Genomic DNA, 18,773 nt, shown 5'->3' with positions numbered 1-18,773 from the left:
CAGCGATTTTTTTCGTGACCGCGACATTATGGCGGACACATCGGACAATTTTGACACATTTTTGGGACCATTGTCATTTTCACAGCGAAAAGTGCTATAAAAAAATGCACAGATTACTGTAAAAATGTCACTGGAAGTGAAGGGGTTAACCAGGAGGGGGCGCTGTAGGGGTTGTGTGTACTAAGGGTGGGTTCTTACTGTGTGGGGGGCGTGGCTGTGCGTGTGATGCAGGGCCGATCTGCCCTATAGGCTCACTATGCAAGCCGCTTAGGGCCCCACAAATTACTAGAGGCCCCGCCTGTTGAGAAGTCATTCTCGGCCCCTCACCCTACTTCTCAACTCGCTGGCTGGATGGGAGAAGAGGTAAGAAGTCAGCACCCCACTTAGGGCCCCAGGGAAGTCAGGATCGGCACTGGTGTGATGTCACTGATCGTCGTTCCCTAACACAGGGAACAGACGATCGCTGACAGCCACACTAGGAAGAACGAGGAAGGTTTGTTTACGCTCACCTCTCCCTGTTCTTCCTCTTTGTGACCCAATCGCAGGACACCGGCGGTGATCGGGGGCGCGGGTCCCGGGGGCGCGGTCACGAAGGACAGGACCAGGTCGTGAGCGCGCCGCCGGCACCGCACTCGTGACCTACGGCTGGCCATCTTAAAGGGGACGTACCTGTACGTCCATGTGCCCAGCCGTGCCCTTCTGCCGACGTAGTCGTGCGGCGGTCCTTACGCGGTTAAAAGCAAAATGGAAGGATGAGGTAAGTGAAGGAGGACTGCACTAAGGTAAGGGAAGATATTTAGGAAAAAAAAAATTGTACTTTTACAACCCCTTTAAGGCAGCAGAGCCCCCAGTTGAGAAGACCAGGGCTTGGCGTGGGCGTGGGGGTGGGGCACACCAAGGTGCATCACGTAAAGTGCAGCAGGAGGTGTGAGACTAGGGGGCGCCATTAGTAAGTTGCTGATTTCTCCTGTATTGGGAGGAGCGCTGATCATACCAGAGAACTGGGCCTCATGTAACGCTCATCAGTGACCTGATCCCCGGGAATTGAGAGATCTGTCATTTATGTCTCTGGTCTGCGTCTCGCCAGCGCCCCCCACAGGGGACTCACACACTCACACTCACGCCATACCTGAGCGCAGCTGCTTAATCCTGCCGTTGCTGTTGGCGGTGTCCACGGGAAGGAAATCCTTGTACCAGGTGATTTCGGGGTCGGGGTTCCCGCTGGCTGCGCACAGCATGGTGGCCGTTCGGGTCCTCTCCACCACCTTCAGCTGGGGCCCCATGTCGATGACGGGAAAGCCGTGCGGCAGCTGCTCCTCTGCAAGACACAAAGCGGCACTCGGTTATACAAACTGCATTCCTCCAAACATTCACTTGTAATTTACATATCACTAGATCTACTATACTATCACTATCTTGGACAGGTGAGATTCTTTAGCCCTCTATTCTATCTGTAGATTGAACTCAGAACAGGCTGCTGCCACCTGGTGGACATTACTAGAACTGCAGTGTAGTTGTTATATCTTTCCCCTTTAATTTTGAGCACCAGCCGCCACTGCCCGTGTGCACATGATATACCCGTGTGCACATGATCTCCTGCACAATTTGTGTTGAATTTCAGTAGATAAGTCGACCTAACTCTGAATCTACGCCGACTTATGTTTAAGTGTATGCTCAAACAGAGATACGCTTAAACATATCCAAGATACGACGGCTTGCGCCGTCCTATCTTAGATTGCAATATTTCGGATGGCCGCTAGGTGGCGCTTCCATTGCGGTCGGCGTAGAATATGTAAATGAGGAGATACGCCGATTCACGAACGTACGCCCCGGCCGACGCAGTACTTTTACGCCGTTTGCGTAAGAGATAGGCCGCGTAAAGTTAGAGCTAGACCCTATTGGAATAGTAATGTTAAGTATGGCCGCCGTTCCCGCCGCGAAATTCGAAATTTTTACGTCGTTTGCGTAAGTCGTCCGTGAATCGGGATTTACGCTGTTTACGTCCACGTCAAAATCAATAGGCCCGTGCGGCGTACTTAGCCGCAATGCACGCTGGGAAATGTAGGCGCCCGGCGCATGCGCAGTTAACTAAAAACTTAAAAAACTTGAGGTAATGCCTCATTACCATCAAACACGCCCCCCTCCAAGACATTTGAATTTGGCGCCCTTACGCCCGCCCGCTTTAGGCTACGCCGCCATATATTAGCAGGCAAGTACATTGAGAATCATTACTTGCCTAGCTTACGGCGGCGTAGCCTAAACACGCTAAGCTACGCCGCCGCAAGTTTAAGCCTTCGTACCTGAATCTACCTAATAGTCCGAACCTTTTCACTGCGAAAAATGACACTTCAAGACGCAGCCGGCAACACGTGAATAAATCCGCCGCGGGTTCTGCAGGCGGCCCGGGAGAAAATACGGTCTTCCTTTCTGCCGGATGCGCGCGGCAGAGGTGACCTTATTCTTGGAAGATGAATGGCGAGAACGCGGCTTTATGATAAACACCCCGCAGGACGCAATAATTTACCTTCTCCGCTCGTAATCAGGGAAATCTTTTTTTAAAAGGCAAAAAACGCACCGAAAGGAGGAGGAGAGGTCAACGTGCGAAACGTGTAAACACGGCGAGGGGCGATTAACATATCTGCTGAGGTGCAGAAGAAGAAGAATTAAAGGATTATGCAGAGCAGAAGAACCTCTAACCCCGCCGAGCCGCAAAAATCAGCTTTATTACCATTTCCGGGAACTCCCAAGGGGGGAGGGGGTGGGGGACGCCAACAGCTCAGTGTGAAGAATCTTATAGAGAATTGTTACTTTTATATGTATCATTTATAAACAAATCCGGTCACATGTCCCAAAAATAGAGAATAATCCCTCATTTCAGGGCAGTGGGCGGAGCTATGCAAATCATTCCTTTTCATCCCATTGGCCAGATGCACAATCCCAGAATGTACAGAGCATACATATAGCTGGATTCACAAAGAGTTACGCCGGCGTATCAGTAGATACGCCGTCGTAACTCGGAATCTGCGCCGTCGCATGTCTAAGTGTATGCTCAAACTGAGATACACTTAAACCTAGCTAAGATACGACAGCCTGCGCCGTCGTATCTTAGGGTGCAATATTTCAGCTGGCCGCTAGGTGGCGCTTCGGTTGAGTTCGGCGTAGAATATGCAAATGACTAGATACGCCGATTCACGAACGTACGCTTGCCCCGTCGCAGTAAAGATACGCTGTTTCCGTAAAAGGTACGCCGGCGTAAAGATAAAGCTGCCCTCTAGATGGCGTATCCAATGTTAAGTATGGCCGTCATTCCCGCGTCGAAATTTCTAAATTTTACGTCGTTTGCGTAAGTCGCCCGTGAATGGGGCTGGACGTCATTTACGTTCACATCGAAAGCAATACGTCCTTGCGGCGTACTTTGGAGCAATGCACACTGGGATATGTACACGGACGGTGCATGCGCCGTTCGTAAAAAACGTCAATCACGTCGGGTCACGAGTAATTTACATAAAACACCCCCCTCTCATCCTCATTTGAATTAGACGCGCTTACGCCGGCCCATTCGCGCTACGCCGCCGTCACTTAGGAGGCAAGTGCTTTGTGAATACAGCACTTGCCTCTCTGACTTACGGCGGCGTAGCGTAAATACGATATGCGGCGGCGTACCTGAATCTAGCTAATAGTCTGATATTATAGAGCCATTTATTCCAAACGGCATACAGCTGTTTCTGGCCCTCATCAGTGCAGTGTATGGAAACCACAGCTACTATATTGGGGTTTGGGACCCAACAAGCCATCCAGCGCCCAGTGCAAAGATGCCAGACTGCGCCCCGCCTTTCCCTAAGGTCAGGGTTGCCCCCATCCCTGCAATAAATACTTGCCGACCAGCCGTCAGGTCGAGGTCGGCTCCCCTGCGCGAGGTCACGTAGATCTATCAGCCACTAGGGGCGCACGCGCGCCCCCCGGTTGCCCCTGATCCCGAATCGCGTGCCCGGTGGGCGCGATCACCGCCAGGCACCCGCGATCGCTCGTTACAGAGTAAGAACCGGGAGCTGTGTGTGTAAACACACAACTCCCGGTCCTGTCAGGGGGGGAAATTACCTATTGTCTGTTCACACAATGTATGAACAGCGATCTGTCATTTCCCCCAGTCAGCCCCCCCCCCTTCAGTTAGAACACACCCAGGGAACATACTTACCCCCTTCCCCGCCCCCTAGTGTTAACCCCTTCCCTGCCAGTGGCATTTTTACAGTAATCAGTGCATTTTTATAGCACTGATCGCTGTATAAACGACAATGGTCCCAAAAATGTGTCAAAAGTGTCCGATGTGTCCGCCATAATGTCGCAGTACCGATAAAAATCGCTGATCGCCGCCATTACTAGTAAAAAAAAAAAAAAATATTAATAAAAATACCCCCTATTTTGTAGACGCTATAACTTTTGCGCAAACCAATCAATAAACGCTTATTGCGATTTTTTTTATAATGAAAAATATGTAGAAGAATACGTATCGGCCTAAACTGACGAAAAAAAAATGTTTTTTTTTATATATTTTTGGGGGATATTTATTATAGCAAAAAGTAAAAAATATAATTTTTTTTCAAAATTGTCGCTCTATTTTTGTTTATAGCGCAAAAAATCCTTTTTTTACAGCGCCATTTAAGTCCAACTCTGCCCCTCCCTTCAGTCTTGCACAGTTGTACCGGCTCCTCCCCTCATACTGCTCACAGCGCCACTTGCCAAGTATAACTCCGCCCTCCCTTCAGTCTTGCACAATTGTACCGGCTCCTCCCCTCATCCTGCTCACAGCGCCATTTAAGTCCAACTACGCCTCTCCCTTCAGTCTTGCACAGTTGTACCGGCTCCTCCCCTCATCCTGTTTACAGCGCCACTTGTGAAGTCTAACTCCGCCCCTCCGTTCGGTCTTGCACAGTTGTACCAGCTCCTCCCCTCATCCTGCTCACAGCGCTATTTAAGTCCAACTCTGCCCCTCCCTTCAGTCTTGCACAGTTGTACTGGCTCCTCCCCTCATCCTGCTCACAGCGCCATTTAAGTCCAACTACGCCTCTCCCTACAGTCTTGCACAGATGTACCGGCTCCTCCCCTCATCCTGCCCGTTTTTACAGCATTGTACACTTCTTTTCAATAAAGAAATATAGGTAGATTCAGAAAGAGTTAGGTCGGCTTATCAGTAGATTATCAGTAGATAAGCCGACCTAACTCAGAATCTACGCCGACCTAAGTTTAAGTGTATGCTCAAACAGAGATACGCTTAAACATATCTGAGATACGACGATATCTTAGATTGCAATATTTCGGATTGGCCGCTAGGTGGCGCTTCCATTGCGGTCGGCGTAGAATATGTAAATGAGTTGATACGCCGATTCACGAACGTACGCCAGGCCGCCGTTTCCGTAAGGCATTATCAGGCCTAAAGTTATTCCATCTATTAGGTGGAATAGCAATGTTAAAGTATGGCCGCCGTTCCCGCCGCGAGATTTAAAATGTTTACGTCGTTTGCGTAAGTCGTCCGCGAATAGCGATTTACGTCGTTTACGTCCACGTCTAAATGAATAGGCCCGTGCGGCGTACTTAGCCGCAATGCACACTGGAAAATGTAGGCGCCCGGCGCATGCGCAGTAACAAAAAAACGTAAAAAACGTGAGGTCAATCCTGATTAACATTAAACACGCTCCCCCCTTACACACATTTGAATTCGGTGCCCTTACGCCCGCCCGCTTTAGGCTACGCCGCCGTATATTAGCAGGCAAGTACATTGAGAATCATGTACTTGCCTAGCTAACTTACGGCAGCGTAGCCTAAACAGGCTAAGCTACGCTGCCGCAAGTTAAGGCGATTGTACCTGAATCTACCTAATACTATTTTTTTTAAGGTCATCCTGAGATGCGGACCATCCTTGTCCCTATTCAGGCCAAGCTGTCGCCCGCCATCACGCAGCAAAAAATGCACCGTATGGGACCCTGGTAACAGTGAGTGACAGCATGAAAACCTGTTCACGTGAACCTCATCTTTCAGTTTTTGGGACTGGAATGGTAAAAGTGGAAAAAGAAAAAAGAAATTCCCCTCTCCTGATTTAAACTCGGAAATTTCTGCGAGTCTTGACTTCAGGCCCGATCCCGGCGAGGGCGATCGCCCCGGGAGGGGGGGGGGAGGGGCTGGAGAAACAAGTGGCTCGGTGGCGGATGAGAGGCACCGGGCGTTGAGTTCATTACAAGGCATTGTCGCTCCTAATTTGAATACACTCGATGGCACAAAGAGTTGAAAGGCACAGCTGAGCTCCGATATGCAAAGCCATCGCCCCGCCGCACACAAAAAACAAAACGCCTGGCAAGGGAGCGGCTATAAATACACGCTCAGCCGCTGCGACACAGCCGCAACGTTCAACTTCTATTCAGGAAGGAGAAAGCCTCGGCCTGGGTGACGGGTAAATAAATAAAAATCAAAAGGCAACATTTCTTTCCTCCCAATTAACGCTGAAAGTAGTGGAGAGGAGTGGGCGGGCTGCAACTGGTAAGCTGTCGCCCCCTGCTGGGAGGAATAAACAAAAGCCCCCTCCATTCTCTCAAAGGTGAAAGATAAAAAAGAAGGAAAAGTCATTTAGATGAAGAATTCTTCCAGGGTTCGTCGGACCGCGCCGGGGGCTTTCCTCTTTGGAGGGACGCAAACTAGCCGGCTTTTTCATGACAGTTTCCCTGGGGGGAGGGGGGACTGCAATAAAGTGTGCCGCAGTGATTGATGGGCATGGGAAGACTCAAGCTTTGTCTTAAAGCTCATTCCATGTGCAAAAGCCTCACCATTCATTTTCTTTATAAAGCAGCCACAGCCTGAGTAGAAAAGCCTGTCCCCTGCCAGTGGAAAATGGTTAACACCCGTGATTTCTTCTTTTATTATCGGTGTCCCGTTGGAGAGATTTTTTTGTTCACTTCCTATTCTCTCCTTTCCACACTCTATCCACCCCCCCCAAAAAATTCAAGAAATGAAAATTGCTTCAGAAAGGCTTTAAGCCTCTGGTGCCCAACCTGCAGCTGAGGGCCACATGCAGCACTCTGGTACATATTATGCGACCCTTGCAGACAGTACTTACTCCTGTAGTGTGTCTGCAGTCTCTGACCATCTCCTGTATCATGTCTGCTGTCTCTGACCATCTCCTGTACTATGTCTGCAGTCTCTGATCATCTCCTGTACTATGTCCGCAGTCTCTGATCATCTCCTGTACTATGTCCCCAGTCTCTGACCCTCTCCTGTAGAATGTCCCCAGTCTCTGACCCTCTCCTGTAGAATGTCCCCAGTCTCTGACCCTCTCCTGTAGAATGTCCCCAGTCTCTGACCCTCTCCTGTAGAATGTCCCCAGTCTCTGACCCTCTCCTGTAGAATGTCCCCAGTCTCTGACCCTCTCCTGTAGAATGTCCCCAGTCTCTGAATGTCTCCTGTAGTATGTCTGAAGTCTCTGACCATCTCCTGTAGTATATTTGCACGCTCTGACCATCTCCTGTAGTGTGTCTGCAGTCTCTGACCCTCTCCTGTAGAATGCCTGCAGTCTCTCACCATCTCCTGTACTATGTCTGCAGTCTCTGATCATCTCCTGTACTATGTCTGTAGTCTCTGACCATCTCCAGTAGTATGTCTGCTGTCTCTGACCCTCTTCTGTAGAATGTCCCCAGTCTCTGACCCTCTCCTGTAGAATGTCCCCAGTCTTTGAATGTCTCCTGTAGTATATTTGCAAGCTCTGACCATCTCCTGTAGTATGTCTGCAGTCTCTGACCATCTCCTGTAGTATGTCTGCAGTCTCTGACCAACTCCTGTAGAATGTCCGCAGTCTCTGACCCTCTCCTGTAGAATGTCTGCAGTCTCTGACCATCTCCTGTGGAATGTCTGCAGTCTCTGACCATCTCCTGTACTATGTGCACAGCCTCTGATCAGCTTTTGTAGCATGACCCACGTCTCTGACCATCACCTGTAGTATAGGCAAAGTATCTAACCATCTCATACTTGTGCATGCCCCCAGTCTCTTTTAACATATGCACAGTCTCTGACAGTCTTTTGTAACATTACATTTACAGATTTTTATGTGTGAGATCAGGGACTACAGCCGAGACCCCCAGTCTTTAGTAAGGTAGCCCCCCCACTGCTTTAAGCTGTCCACTTCCAGCTGGTTTCTCCAGCAACCACATCAATGGCGCTGAAGGCGCAGCGCGGTCAATCTCTCGCCTCTGTATTTATAGACGATAAATAAGCTCACTTCATCTAAATGGCTGAAATTGAGCTCTCAGCACAGTCAGTGCGCCAACAAATCTGTTACAGAGTGATTAGCCCGGCAACAAGGCCCTCGCAGCTCTCCTTCCACACTCCGCTGACATACGGACGAGCCGCGGTCCGCGGGCTCCAGGGCAAAGCCAGCGATCGTCTGCGAGGAGGTAATTAATCTTAAGCAGGTAGTTTTCCTTTTTTTTTTTTTTTCTCCCAGAGAAGAGAAGACAGCTCATGGAGTAATTAATGCACTGCTGACCCGTCCTATTGATTAATCCCCGCACAAACACAGCTTGATGAGCGCAACGCAACGCGGCAGATCGAAGACACCCAGAACTCCGAAAGAGAGAGCTAAGCGCTCACTCCTTAAATCAACACTCTAATAAACTGGAGGACTACAGATTAGACTGAGAAAACACCGGGAAAAAGGAACGGCAAGGCCTGGCGATCAATCAGAATCCGTCCCGTAGAATGGTCCGGGTTTAGTAGAGTCGGATCGAATGATGGTTACCACCAGTGCTGGGACAAGGTCATCTAGAGCCCAGGCAAACATGCCAAAATGTGCCCCCCCCCAAGATGTATGAGCAGTGGTGGCCACTCCATTAGGGGCACAACCCCCCTAATCCATGCAGCCGGTCCCTAATCTACATGCAGGGTGCCGGACACATGGGCCTGGATTCACATACATTGGCGCATATTTATGCCGGCGTAGCGTATATTTTTTACACTACGCCGAACCAGTGCAGAGAGGCAAGCACAGTGGCCCAGATTCAAAGAGCAATTGCGCCTGCGTAATCATAGTTACGCAGCGCAATTGCTTACTTGCGCCGGCGTAACGAATGCTCCTGATTCAGGAACCTCGTTACGCCGACTGCAGCCTAAGATATGCGTGGCATAAGGCTCTTATGCCCGCATATCTTAGGCTGCATTCTTGCGATGGCCGCTAGGTGGGGTTCCCATTGTGCTCAGCGTATAGTATGCAAATTGCATACTAACACCGATTCACAATGTTACGCGAGCCCTGCGTACGCAGTTTACGTCGTTTGCGTACGGCGGTTTTCACGTAAGGCTGCCCCCTATTAGCAGGGGCAGCCAATGTTACGTATACCCGTCGTTCCCGCGTCGCAAAATTTAAAAATTACGTAGTTTGCGTAAGTGAATCGTGAATGGCGCTGGACGCCATTCACGTTCACTTTGAAGCAAATGACGTCCTTGCGACGTCATTTACCGCAATGCACGTCGGAAAAGTATCTCGACGGAGCATGCGCTCTACACTCGGCGCGGGAATGCGCCCAATTTAAATGATTCCCGCCCCCTACGGGATCATTTAAATTGCGCGCGCTTACGCCGGGCATTTTGCCGGAGCGCACACGCAATTTACGGAGCTACTGCTCCGTGAATCGCGGGTAGCGCAGAAAATTTGCGGGGGCGCAGGGCAAAAACGGTGCCCTGCGCCTACGTAAAAAAAGCGCAGATGTTACTGAATCTACCCCAGTATTCACAAAGCACTCGCCTCCCAAACTGCGCTGGGTTTCCTCGGCGTAAGCCGCCGTAGGTAGAAGTGGGCGCGAGACATGGGCCGAGTGCCAGACAAGTACTTAAAATGAACGGCGCATGCGCCGTCCCGTGGACGTATCCCAGTGCACATGCTCAGAATCACCTTGGAACTACTCCTTAAGGTACGACGGATCACTGCCTACGACGTGAACGTAACCTACGCCCAGCCCTATTCACGTACTACTACGTAAACGATGTAAAATACGACGGCTGTGTTCCCTGGTGCAGCCATTTGCATGGATGCTGCTGACTTACTGCTTTATGGGGCATAACTTTACGCCGGACGTACGACTTACGCAAACCGCGTATATTATGCGCCGGGCGCAAGTACAATTGTGAATCGGCGTATCTCCCTCATTTGCATATGTGAATAGAAAATCAAAGGGAGCGCCAAAAACGTCCATCGTAAATATGCGCCCACGATACGCCGGCGTAGGAAAGTTACGTCGGTCGGACAAAGCCTATTTTCAGGCGTATCTAGTTCTGTGGGCACGGCGCATAGATACGACGGCGCATATTTACACTTACGCGGCGTATCTCGAGATACGTCGGCGTAAGTGCTTTGTGAATCTGGGCCATGGATTCCAATGAGGGTTTTTTTTTTTTTTTTAGCCCAGGTTCACACTGGGTACGATTTGGTACGATTTAAGATGCGATTTCACATGTTAAATCGCATCTCAAATCGGCGGCATTTGCCGGCAATGGCACCATCCTAATCGGTGCGACGCCGCACCTGCGGCGCTGCACCGATTTTAAAAAGTAGTTCCTGTACTACTTTTTGCGATTTCGGGCCGCGATTTACATTGAACCCTGCACAGATGTCTCTTAAATCGCGGCCGAAATCGCGGCAAAAACGCAGCCGCGAATTCGCAGCAGCGTGAACCTAGCCTTAAAGCACATGATTAGATCCTGAGGCTTTAATTGGCTTAAAAAAAGGGAAGGCTCGGGGCGCAGAGCTATTTTCAAAGTAGAAATAGGCAATGGAAGCCCCCATACCTTTTTATGTTGGAGCCACAAAAAAAAAAAAAAAACACTAATGCCGTGTTCACACGATCGGAAATTACGACATGAAAAGTCTGATGTAAGCATTTGGTTGGAAATTCCAACCGTGTGCAGACTCCAGAATTCTGAATTTTTCTGTCGGAATTCCCAGCCAAGAAAAATTTGAGAGCTGGTTCTCAAATTTTCCGACATGAAAAGTTCTTGGAGGAAATTCCGATCGCCTGTATGGAATTCTGACGCACCAAAAAACACGCATCCTCGGAATTTAGTCGACACATGGTCGAAAGCATTGAACTTAATTTTCCCGGCTCGTCGTAGTGTTGTACGTTACCGCGTTTTTGACTGTTGAAATTTGGTGTGACTGTGTGTATGCAACACAAGTTTGAGCCCAGATTCCGTCGGGAAAAAAATCCACGGTTTTCTTGTCGGACTTTCCGATCGCGTGTACGGGGCATTAAAAGTTTCCTGCTACTAATTACTAAACCAACCCCCACCCCTCCAGGTTCACTAGGTTTCTGAGAACCGTAGCGGTCTTTATCTTGATAGCGGTCTTTATCTTGATCTACAGGAAATAGACCTGAGAAGGGGATATCTGAGTGTTTGAACTCCCAGGAAAGTCTCTAGGTGGTAAACACTCGGGTAACCACAGTGGCGCCTCTAAGCCAACAAAGGATTTGGGCCGTCTATAGCAGAAGACAACACAGGCCCATCTAGGCAGTGAGCGATGGCCATCATAGGAGGCAACCTGGACATGTAATCCTCAGACACATCATTTGTTTGAAAAGAGATTAGGAGTCCAAAGTCCACATCAAATAAACACAGGAGCTCCACAACTCTGGGGTGGAGAAGGTCCCACGGGGCAGCAAAGCCAAGATAAAAACTAGCCTATGGTCCATTTGGTAATCTCATTTGATGCAATTTGGATTAATTTTATTGTAGTGTAAATAAATAAATAAAATTGTATTAAAATGATACTAAAGGTTCGGTTATAAAAAACAAACATGTTATACTTCCCTCCACTGTGCAGTTCGTTTTGCACAGAGTGGCCCCGCTGCACGTCTTCTGGGGTCCCTCGGTGGCTCTCACGGCTCCTCCCCTGGGAAGCGCTCTCCTGAGGGGGTTACCTTGCGGGCGCGCTCCCGGTGTCAAACACTCGGCGGCCATAGCCGCGATGTGTATGACTGTAATTTTAATAAATGGACACTTAATGGTCCAGGAGTCCCTCGATGTCGGCACCGCAGCTGATGTTTCCATCAGCTGTCGGGTGCTTCTGCCTCCATTGCGGGTAAGGGAACGCGGCAGTTTAGCCTTTCGGCTTCACACCGGGAACCCTAGGCCCCGCTCCCCTCTCCTATTGGCCCCTCGGCCGGGAGAGGAGGAGGGAGACCCACCAGATGCGGCCCAGACTCCCAGAAGTGGAAAAAGATAGGTATCCTGTCCCCCTGCCCCCCCGAAAGGTGACAATTGCGGCACCGGAGGGGGGGAGGAATGCAATGAGTGGAAATTCTACTTTAAGTGATGGTTGTTGATGTCAGGCGGGCTGGTCTGAGTATTTCCAAAACTGCTCATCTACTGGGATTTTCACACACAACCATCTCTCGGGTTTACAGAGAATCGTCCAAAAAAGAGAAAATATCCAGTGAGCGGCAGTTGTGTGGAGGAACATGCCTTGTTGATGTCAGAGGTGAATGGGCAGACAGTTTTGAGCTGGTAGAAAGGGAACGATAACTTTAAATAACCACTCGTTACAACCAAGGTATGCAGAATACCATTTCTGAACCCCAGGCTCACCAAAATTGGACAAATAGAAGATTGGAAAAACATTGCCTGGTCTGATGAGTCTGGATTTCAGCTCCAACATTCAGATTTTAGGGTCAGAATTTCGCATAAACAGAAAAGCATGGATCCATCATGCCTTGCATCAACGGTTAAGGCTGGTGGTGGGGGTGTGATGGTGGGGGGGATGGGGTATCACCGGTTAAGGCTGGTGGTGGGGGTGTAATGGTGTGGGGGATATTTTCTTGGCACATTTTGGACCTCTTAGTACCATTGGAGTATTGTTTAACCTCCACGGCCTACCTGAGTATTGTTGGTGACCATGTCCATCCCTTTATGACTACAGTGTCCCCATCTTCTGATGGCTCCTCCCAGCAGAATAATGTCACCATGTCACAAAGATCCAATCAGCTCACCACTGGACAATGAGGTCCCTGTCCTCCAATGGCCTCCACACTCACCACATCTCATCCAATAGAGACCCTTTGGGATGTGGTGGACCAAAATCTCTGAGGAATGTTTCAAACACCTTGTGGAATCTACGCCATGAAGAATTAAAGCGGTAGTTCACCCTCTCTGACTTGATTTTACCATCGAGACAGGCATTGTAGCGCGAGCTACAGTATGCCTGTCCTGATTTTTTTAACCCCGGACTCACCTTGTAATCGTAGATTGTAGATTTCGGCTCCCGCGGGGAATGGGCGTGCCTATGGAGAGGGAGGATGATTGACGGCCGGCCCTGGCACGTCACTCTCCCCGAAGACAGCCGGAGTAGGTCTTGGCTCTTCACGGCGCCTGCGCACAGGCTATGCGCAGGCGCCGTGAAGAGCCAAGCCTATTTCGGCTATTTCCGGAGAAGCGTGACGCGCCAGAGCCGGCCGTCAATCATCCTCCGTCTCCATAGGCACGCCCATTCCCCGGTATCTTCGATCTACGAGTACAAGGTGAGTACGGGGGTAAAAAAATCGGGACAGGCATACTGTAGCTCGCGCTACAATGCCTGATTTTATGGTAAAAGAAAAAAAAAAATTGTTTTGCGTTGATGGGGTGAACCCCCGCTTTAAGGTGGTTCCGAAGGTGGTCCAACCCCGTACTATCAAGGTGTGTCTAATAAAGTGGATGGTGTGTGTATATCCAAGTATGCCCATTCAGGAGTGTTGGGAGCTGCTTTCGTTTTAGGGACACACTGAAAGCTGCCACAATGAACAATGTTCTTCATTATAAGATTCCCCCCTTATATTCTTTATATATTATGAATCATCAGATCTCCTCTGCAGTGCTTTATAGAGAACACTGCTCCATTCTCATCACTCAGGAAGACCTCCAATGACCCCGAGACTCTCACAACATCTTCAGAAGTCGGGTCACCTGCCAGAAAAGGTTTTGGACTGCGGGAAAAAAAAAAAAGTCAGACTCTCCTACGCCACGGATTTATCAAAATACCTGAATGCCTCTTAAGCTACACAAGTCATTTTTTTGGGCCGTGCTAATTAGAGACCCATCAATGGAGAGGTTTAGGAATTTTCCACACGTCCCTTTGAGCGGTCCTACAATCCTCCTCACCAGGTGAGAATGGCGGGATTGACATCTCCATCAAGGTCCAGGCGGCCATTCATCTCTGTGCGCTTTTCTTCCTGACAGAGAGGAGTTAAATCAGTGCTGAACTTCAAGAGGAGAGGAGCAAAGAGCTGCCTCCAGCACCGGATCAATAGTGTACGGGGGAAGGGAGAAGATTCAGCTTGGTACTTGTTAGTGCAAGATCCGCCACTGATCAGCGTTTACACTACTCAGCAGCTGTGATAGGCCTAGCAATGCTAGGCCTATCACAGCTGCTGAGTAGTGTAAACTAGCATGCAAGGGAAGGCTAGCATGCAAGGGAAGGCTAGCATGCAAGGGAAGGCTAGCATGCAAGGGAAGGCGAGACTGGCACTTGTTCTTCCTCCCAGGAATCCCAAGCAGCTGTAAACACCTCAACCCCATTATATAGGGGTTGAGATGATAGGGGTTGATAGTGAATATGCATTGCAAATATAATCACCAAGAGGTCCCGGACACGGTGAACAAAAAAAGATTTAATGAAATTCTACTAGCGTTTGGCCAGCTTACGGATAGGTTAACCTGCAGCCAAGCAGCCGGGATAACGGAGCTTGACAGCCACATCAAAGCCGAAATAGAGTTTCTCCTTTTACCGGAGCGCCACCATGTCCACGTGAGAAAAGGAGGATTAATTGGCTCGGAGGAAATATGACTACATGACTTAATGGCTGTGTCCTTCAGTCCATCTCATCCTTGAATTATTGAGCCACTTAGCGGAGACACTTCCTAAAGTTTCATGAGCGTGAAGAGCGGTTAATAAGCTGCGAATCAGACGCGGGTCATTATGCGCTCACCTGAAGGGAATCCAATTCATTTGTGACGGCGACACTGCGACCGATAGAGCGCCAAACGCGACAATGGATACAATTATTTGTCTTTTCTTAATTGTATAATTCCCGAGATACACCGACCCGCCGTCTTCCCAAATCAGAGGAAGTATACTAAAAAAAGGTTCACCAAAATGTCACCACAGACGTTTTCACTGTTTGAGGACTTTTCGTGTTCACCTTTCGGATCGCTAATAGTGAAGTGTGTTTCACTTTAAAGATTTTTTATTTTGATATTATACGCAGAGGTATTCAACTAAAATTCACAGGAGGTCCAAGCAGTAAAATTTTCTTCCAGCAGTGGTCTGAATTGCGTGTTTGTGCCATGACTCCGGTCCTTCACAACCCGCCCCCCTCCTTTATTTCATAATCCTGTTCTTCCCTCTTTACATCAATGTTTCCTATCATGGCGGTGTTCTGAACCCCTCTTCACAGCAGTGTCCTCTGCCCCCCTTCACCCCCCACTGATATCCTTTGCTCCCCTTCACATCGCCGGACCCCCACAGTTCTTGCCCCCTTTACATCACAGCACCCTGCAGCTCTGGCCCTCCTTACATTACAGCCTCATGTAGCTCTGGCCCTCCTTTACATTACAGCCTCATGTAGCTCTGGCCCCCCTTTACGTCACGGCCCCCTGCGGCTTCGCCCTCCTTTACATCACAGCACCCTGCAGCTCTGGCCCCCCTTTGCATTACAGCCTCATGTAGCTCTGGCCCTCCTTTACATTACAGCCTCATGTAGCTCTGGCCCCCCCTTTACATTACAGCCTCATGTAGCTCTGGCCCCCCTTTACATTACAGCCTCATGTAGCTCTGGCCCCCCTTTACGTCATGCCCCCCTGCGGCTTCGCCCTCCTTTACATCACAGCACCCTGCAGCTCTGGCCCTCCTTTACATTACAGCCTCATGTAGCGCTGGCCCTCCTTTACATTACAGCCTCATGTAGCTCTGGCCCTCCTTTACATTACACCCCTTATGTAGCTCTGGCCCCCCTTTACATTACAGCCTCATGTAGCTCTAGCCCCCCCTTTACATTACAGCCTCATGTAGCTCTGGCCCCCCCTTTACGTCACGGCCCCCTGCGCCTTCGGCCCTCCTTTACATCACAGCACCCTGCAGCTCTGGCCCTCCTTTACATTACAGCCTCATGTAGCTCTGGCCCCCCTTTGAATTACAGCCTCATGTAGCTCTAGCCCCCCCTTTACATTACAGCCTCATGTAGCTCTGGCCCCCCTTTACGTCACGGCCCCCCCTCCTGCGGCTTCGTCCCTTCTTTACATCACAGCACCGTACAGCTCTGGCCCTCCTTTACATCACAGCCTCATGTAGCTCTGGCCCCCCTTTAGGCTCTATTCACACTAATGCATTTTTTGATGCATTTTGCAGAAAAGCAGGGGGAAATTTTGTAACATGGTTTCCTATGGAACATGTCCACATCAATGCTTTTTTGTGCCTCTGCGTTTTTGGAAAGGGTCGGGGACAGGTGCTTTTTTCCCCGCAAAAAGCAGCGTTTTGCATGTAATAGAATTCAATCAACCCGCATCAAAACCATGAAAAAACAGGAAGCCGATTGGCTACCATGCACTGCTGCACCAGATTTTGCGCTCTCCAGTTTTAGTAAATCAGCCCTAGAGATTTAATTTTGCGGTTGGCGCTGTGGACTGCGCACATCATCGTGTAGAATTTTTTTAGGAGTGAAAATAACAAAACGAATGAATGATCACTGCAATAAAAATGTCTTTAAGAGGCGAACATCTTCTGCTACATAATACATAAATTTCCACCATCTACAAATGATTTTCAATTACAGGAGACGCGGATCGGACACAATGTAGCGCTAGGAGTAGATGTGGTGCGACACTCCTTGCACAGCTAATTACATGGAAGTGTGCAGCCACGGCACTTGTCACAATCTCGGCTCCCAGACCTGGATTTTCACACCATGCCATTAATACATTAGTTAATTAAATAGATGTGAAATACGTTCCCGCTGACGCTCGTTGCGGTACGCGGGTTGCGTGTTCAGTAGCCAGTGGGGTGTGCAGAGGTGCGATTCCCACTTAATAGGAGTAATGTTGCGGCTAATGAAGATCTCTGTGTACTGTCAGAATCAGAAGGGTTGTGCCAACAAGGTGACTAAGATTTTCAAAACAAAAAGATTTACCAAAACTGGAGAGTGCAGAATCTGGTGCAGCTGTGCAGGGGAGCCAATCAGCTTCTAACTTCAGTTTGTTCAATTACGATTTGGCAATAAAGTCTAGAAGCCGATTGGTTTCTTTGCAGAGCTGCACCAGAATTTGCACTCTCCAGCAACTGTAAATAACCCCCACAGTGACAAGAGAACAGAGGGTAGCAGCACTGTAGGTAACTCATCTCCAGGGGGAATGGGGGTGCTGTGGGCACCTAGAGATAGATAGAAACTGCACTAATAGTGGGAAGGGATTAAAACTTGTCCCTGGGTCAGCAGTGTGCAGCGCACAGAGTACATGGGTCAGCAGTGTGCAGCGCACAGAGTACATGGGTCAGGAGTGTGCAGCGCACATAGTACATGGGTCAGGAGTGCGCAGCGCACAGAGTACATGGGTCAGCAGTGTGCAATGCACAGAGTACATGGGTCAGGAGTGTGCAGCGCACATAGTACATGGGTCAGGAGTGCGCAGCGCACAGAGTACATGGGTCAGCAGTGTGCAATGCACAGAGTACATGGGTCAGGAGTGCGCAGCGCACAGAGTACATGGGTCAGCAGTGTGCAGCGCACAGAGTACATGGGTCAGCAGTGTGCAATGCACAGAGTACATGGGTCAGCAGTGTGCAGCGCACAGAGTACATGGGTCAGGAGTGTGCAGCGCACAGAGTACATGGGTCAGGAGTGTGCAGCGCACAGAGTACATGGGTCAGGAGTGTGCAATGCACAGAGTACATGGGTCAAGAGTGTGCAAGCACAGAGTACATGGGTCAGGAGTGTGCAGCGCACATAGTACATGGGTCAGGAGTGTGCAGCGCACAAAGAGTACATGGGTCAGGAGTGCGCAGCGCACAGAGTACATGGGTCAGGAGTGTGCAGCGCACATAGTACATGGGTCAGCAGTGTGCAGCGCACAGAGTACATGGGTCAGCAGTGTGGAATGCACAGAGTACATGGGTCAGCAGTGTGCAGCGCACAGAGTACATGGGTCAGGAGTGTGCAGCGCACAGAGTACATGGGTCAGGAGTGTGCAGCGCACAGAGTACATGGGTCAGGAGTGTGCAATGCACAGAGTACATGGGTCAAGAGTGTGCAAGCACAGAGTACATGGGTCAGGAGTGAGCAGCCCACAGAGTACATGGGTCAGGAGTGCGCAGCGCACAGAGTACATGGGTCAGGAGTGCGCAGCGCACAGAGTACATGGGTCAGGAGTGCGCAGCGCACAGAGTACATGGGTCAGGAGTGCGCAGCGCACAGAGTACATGGGTCAGGAGTGTGCAGCGCACAGAGTACATGGGTCAGGAGTGTGCAGCGCACAGAGTACATGGGTCAGGAGTGTGCAGCGCACAGAGTACATGGGTCAGGAGTGTGCAGCGCACATAGTACATGGGTCAGGAGCGTGCAATGCACAGAGTACATGGGTCAGGAGTGCGCAGCCCACAGAGTACATGGGTCAGGAGTGCGCAGCCCACAGAGTACATGGGTCAGGAGTGCGCAGCGCACAGAGTACATGGGTCAGGAGTGCGCAGCGCACAAAGTACATGGGTCAGGAGTGTGCAGCGCACA

General features: G+C 49.9%; 1 protein-coding gene across 18 annotated transcripts in view; it reads right to left on the bottom strand.

The window, feature by feature from the left end:
* PTPRF (protein tyrosine phosphatase receptor type F) overlaps positions 1 to 18,773 on the bottom strand; it is a 1,292,748-nt gene that overhangs the window by 112,781 nt on the left and 1,161,194 nt on the right. For all 18 annotated transcript variants that reach the window (XM_040360892.1, XM_040360891.1, XM_040360897.1 and 15 more), the window contains one exon: positions 1,130 to 1,318. In XM_040360892.1, the coding sequence (XP_040216826.1) occupies positions 1,130 to 1,318 (189 nt within the window). The remainder of the gene's footprint in view (positions 1 to 1,129; positions 1,319 to 18,773) is intronic.

Source organism: Rana temporaria, chromosome 7 (assembly GCF_905171775.1).
Source record: "Rana temporaria chromosome 7, aRanTem1.1, whole genome shotgun sequence".
NCBI lineage: Eukaryota > Metazoa > Chordata > Amphibia > Anura > Ranidae > Rana > Rana temporaria.
This window is presented reverse-complemented; position numbering and strand designations above follow the sequence as displayed.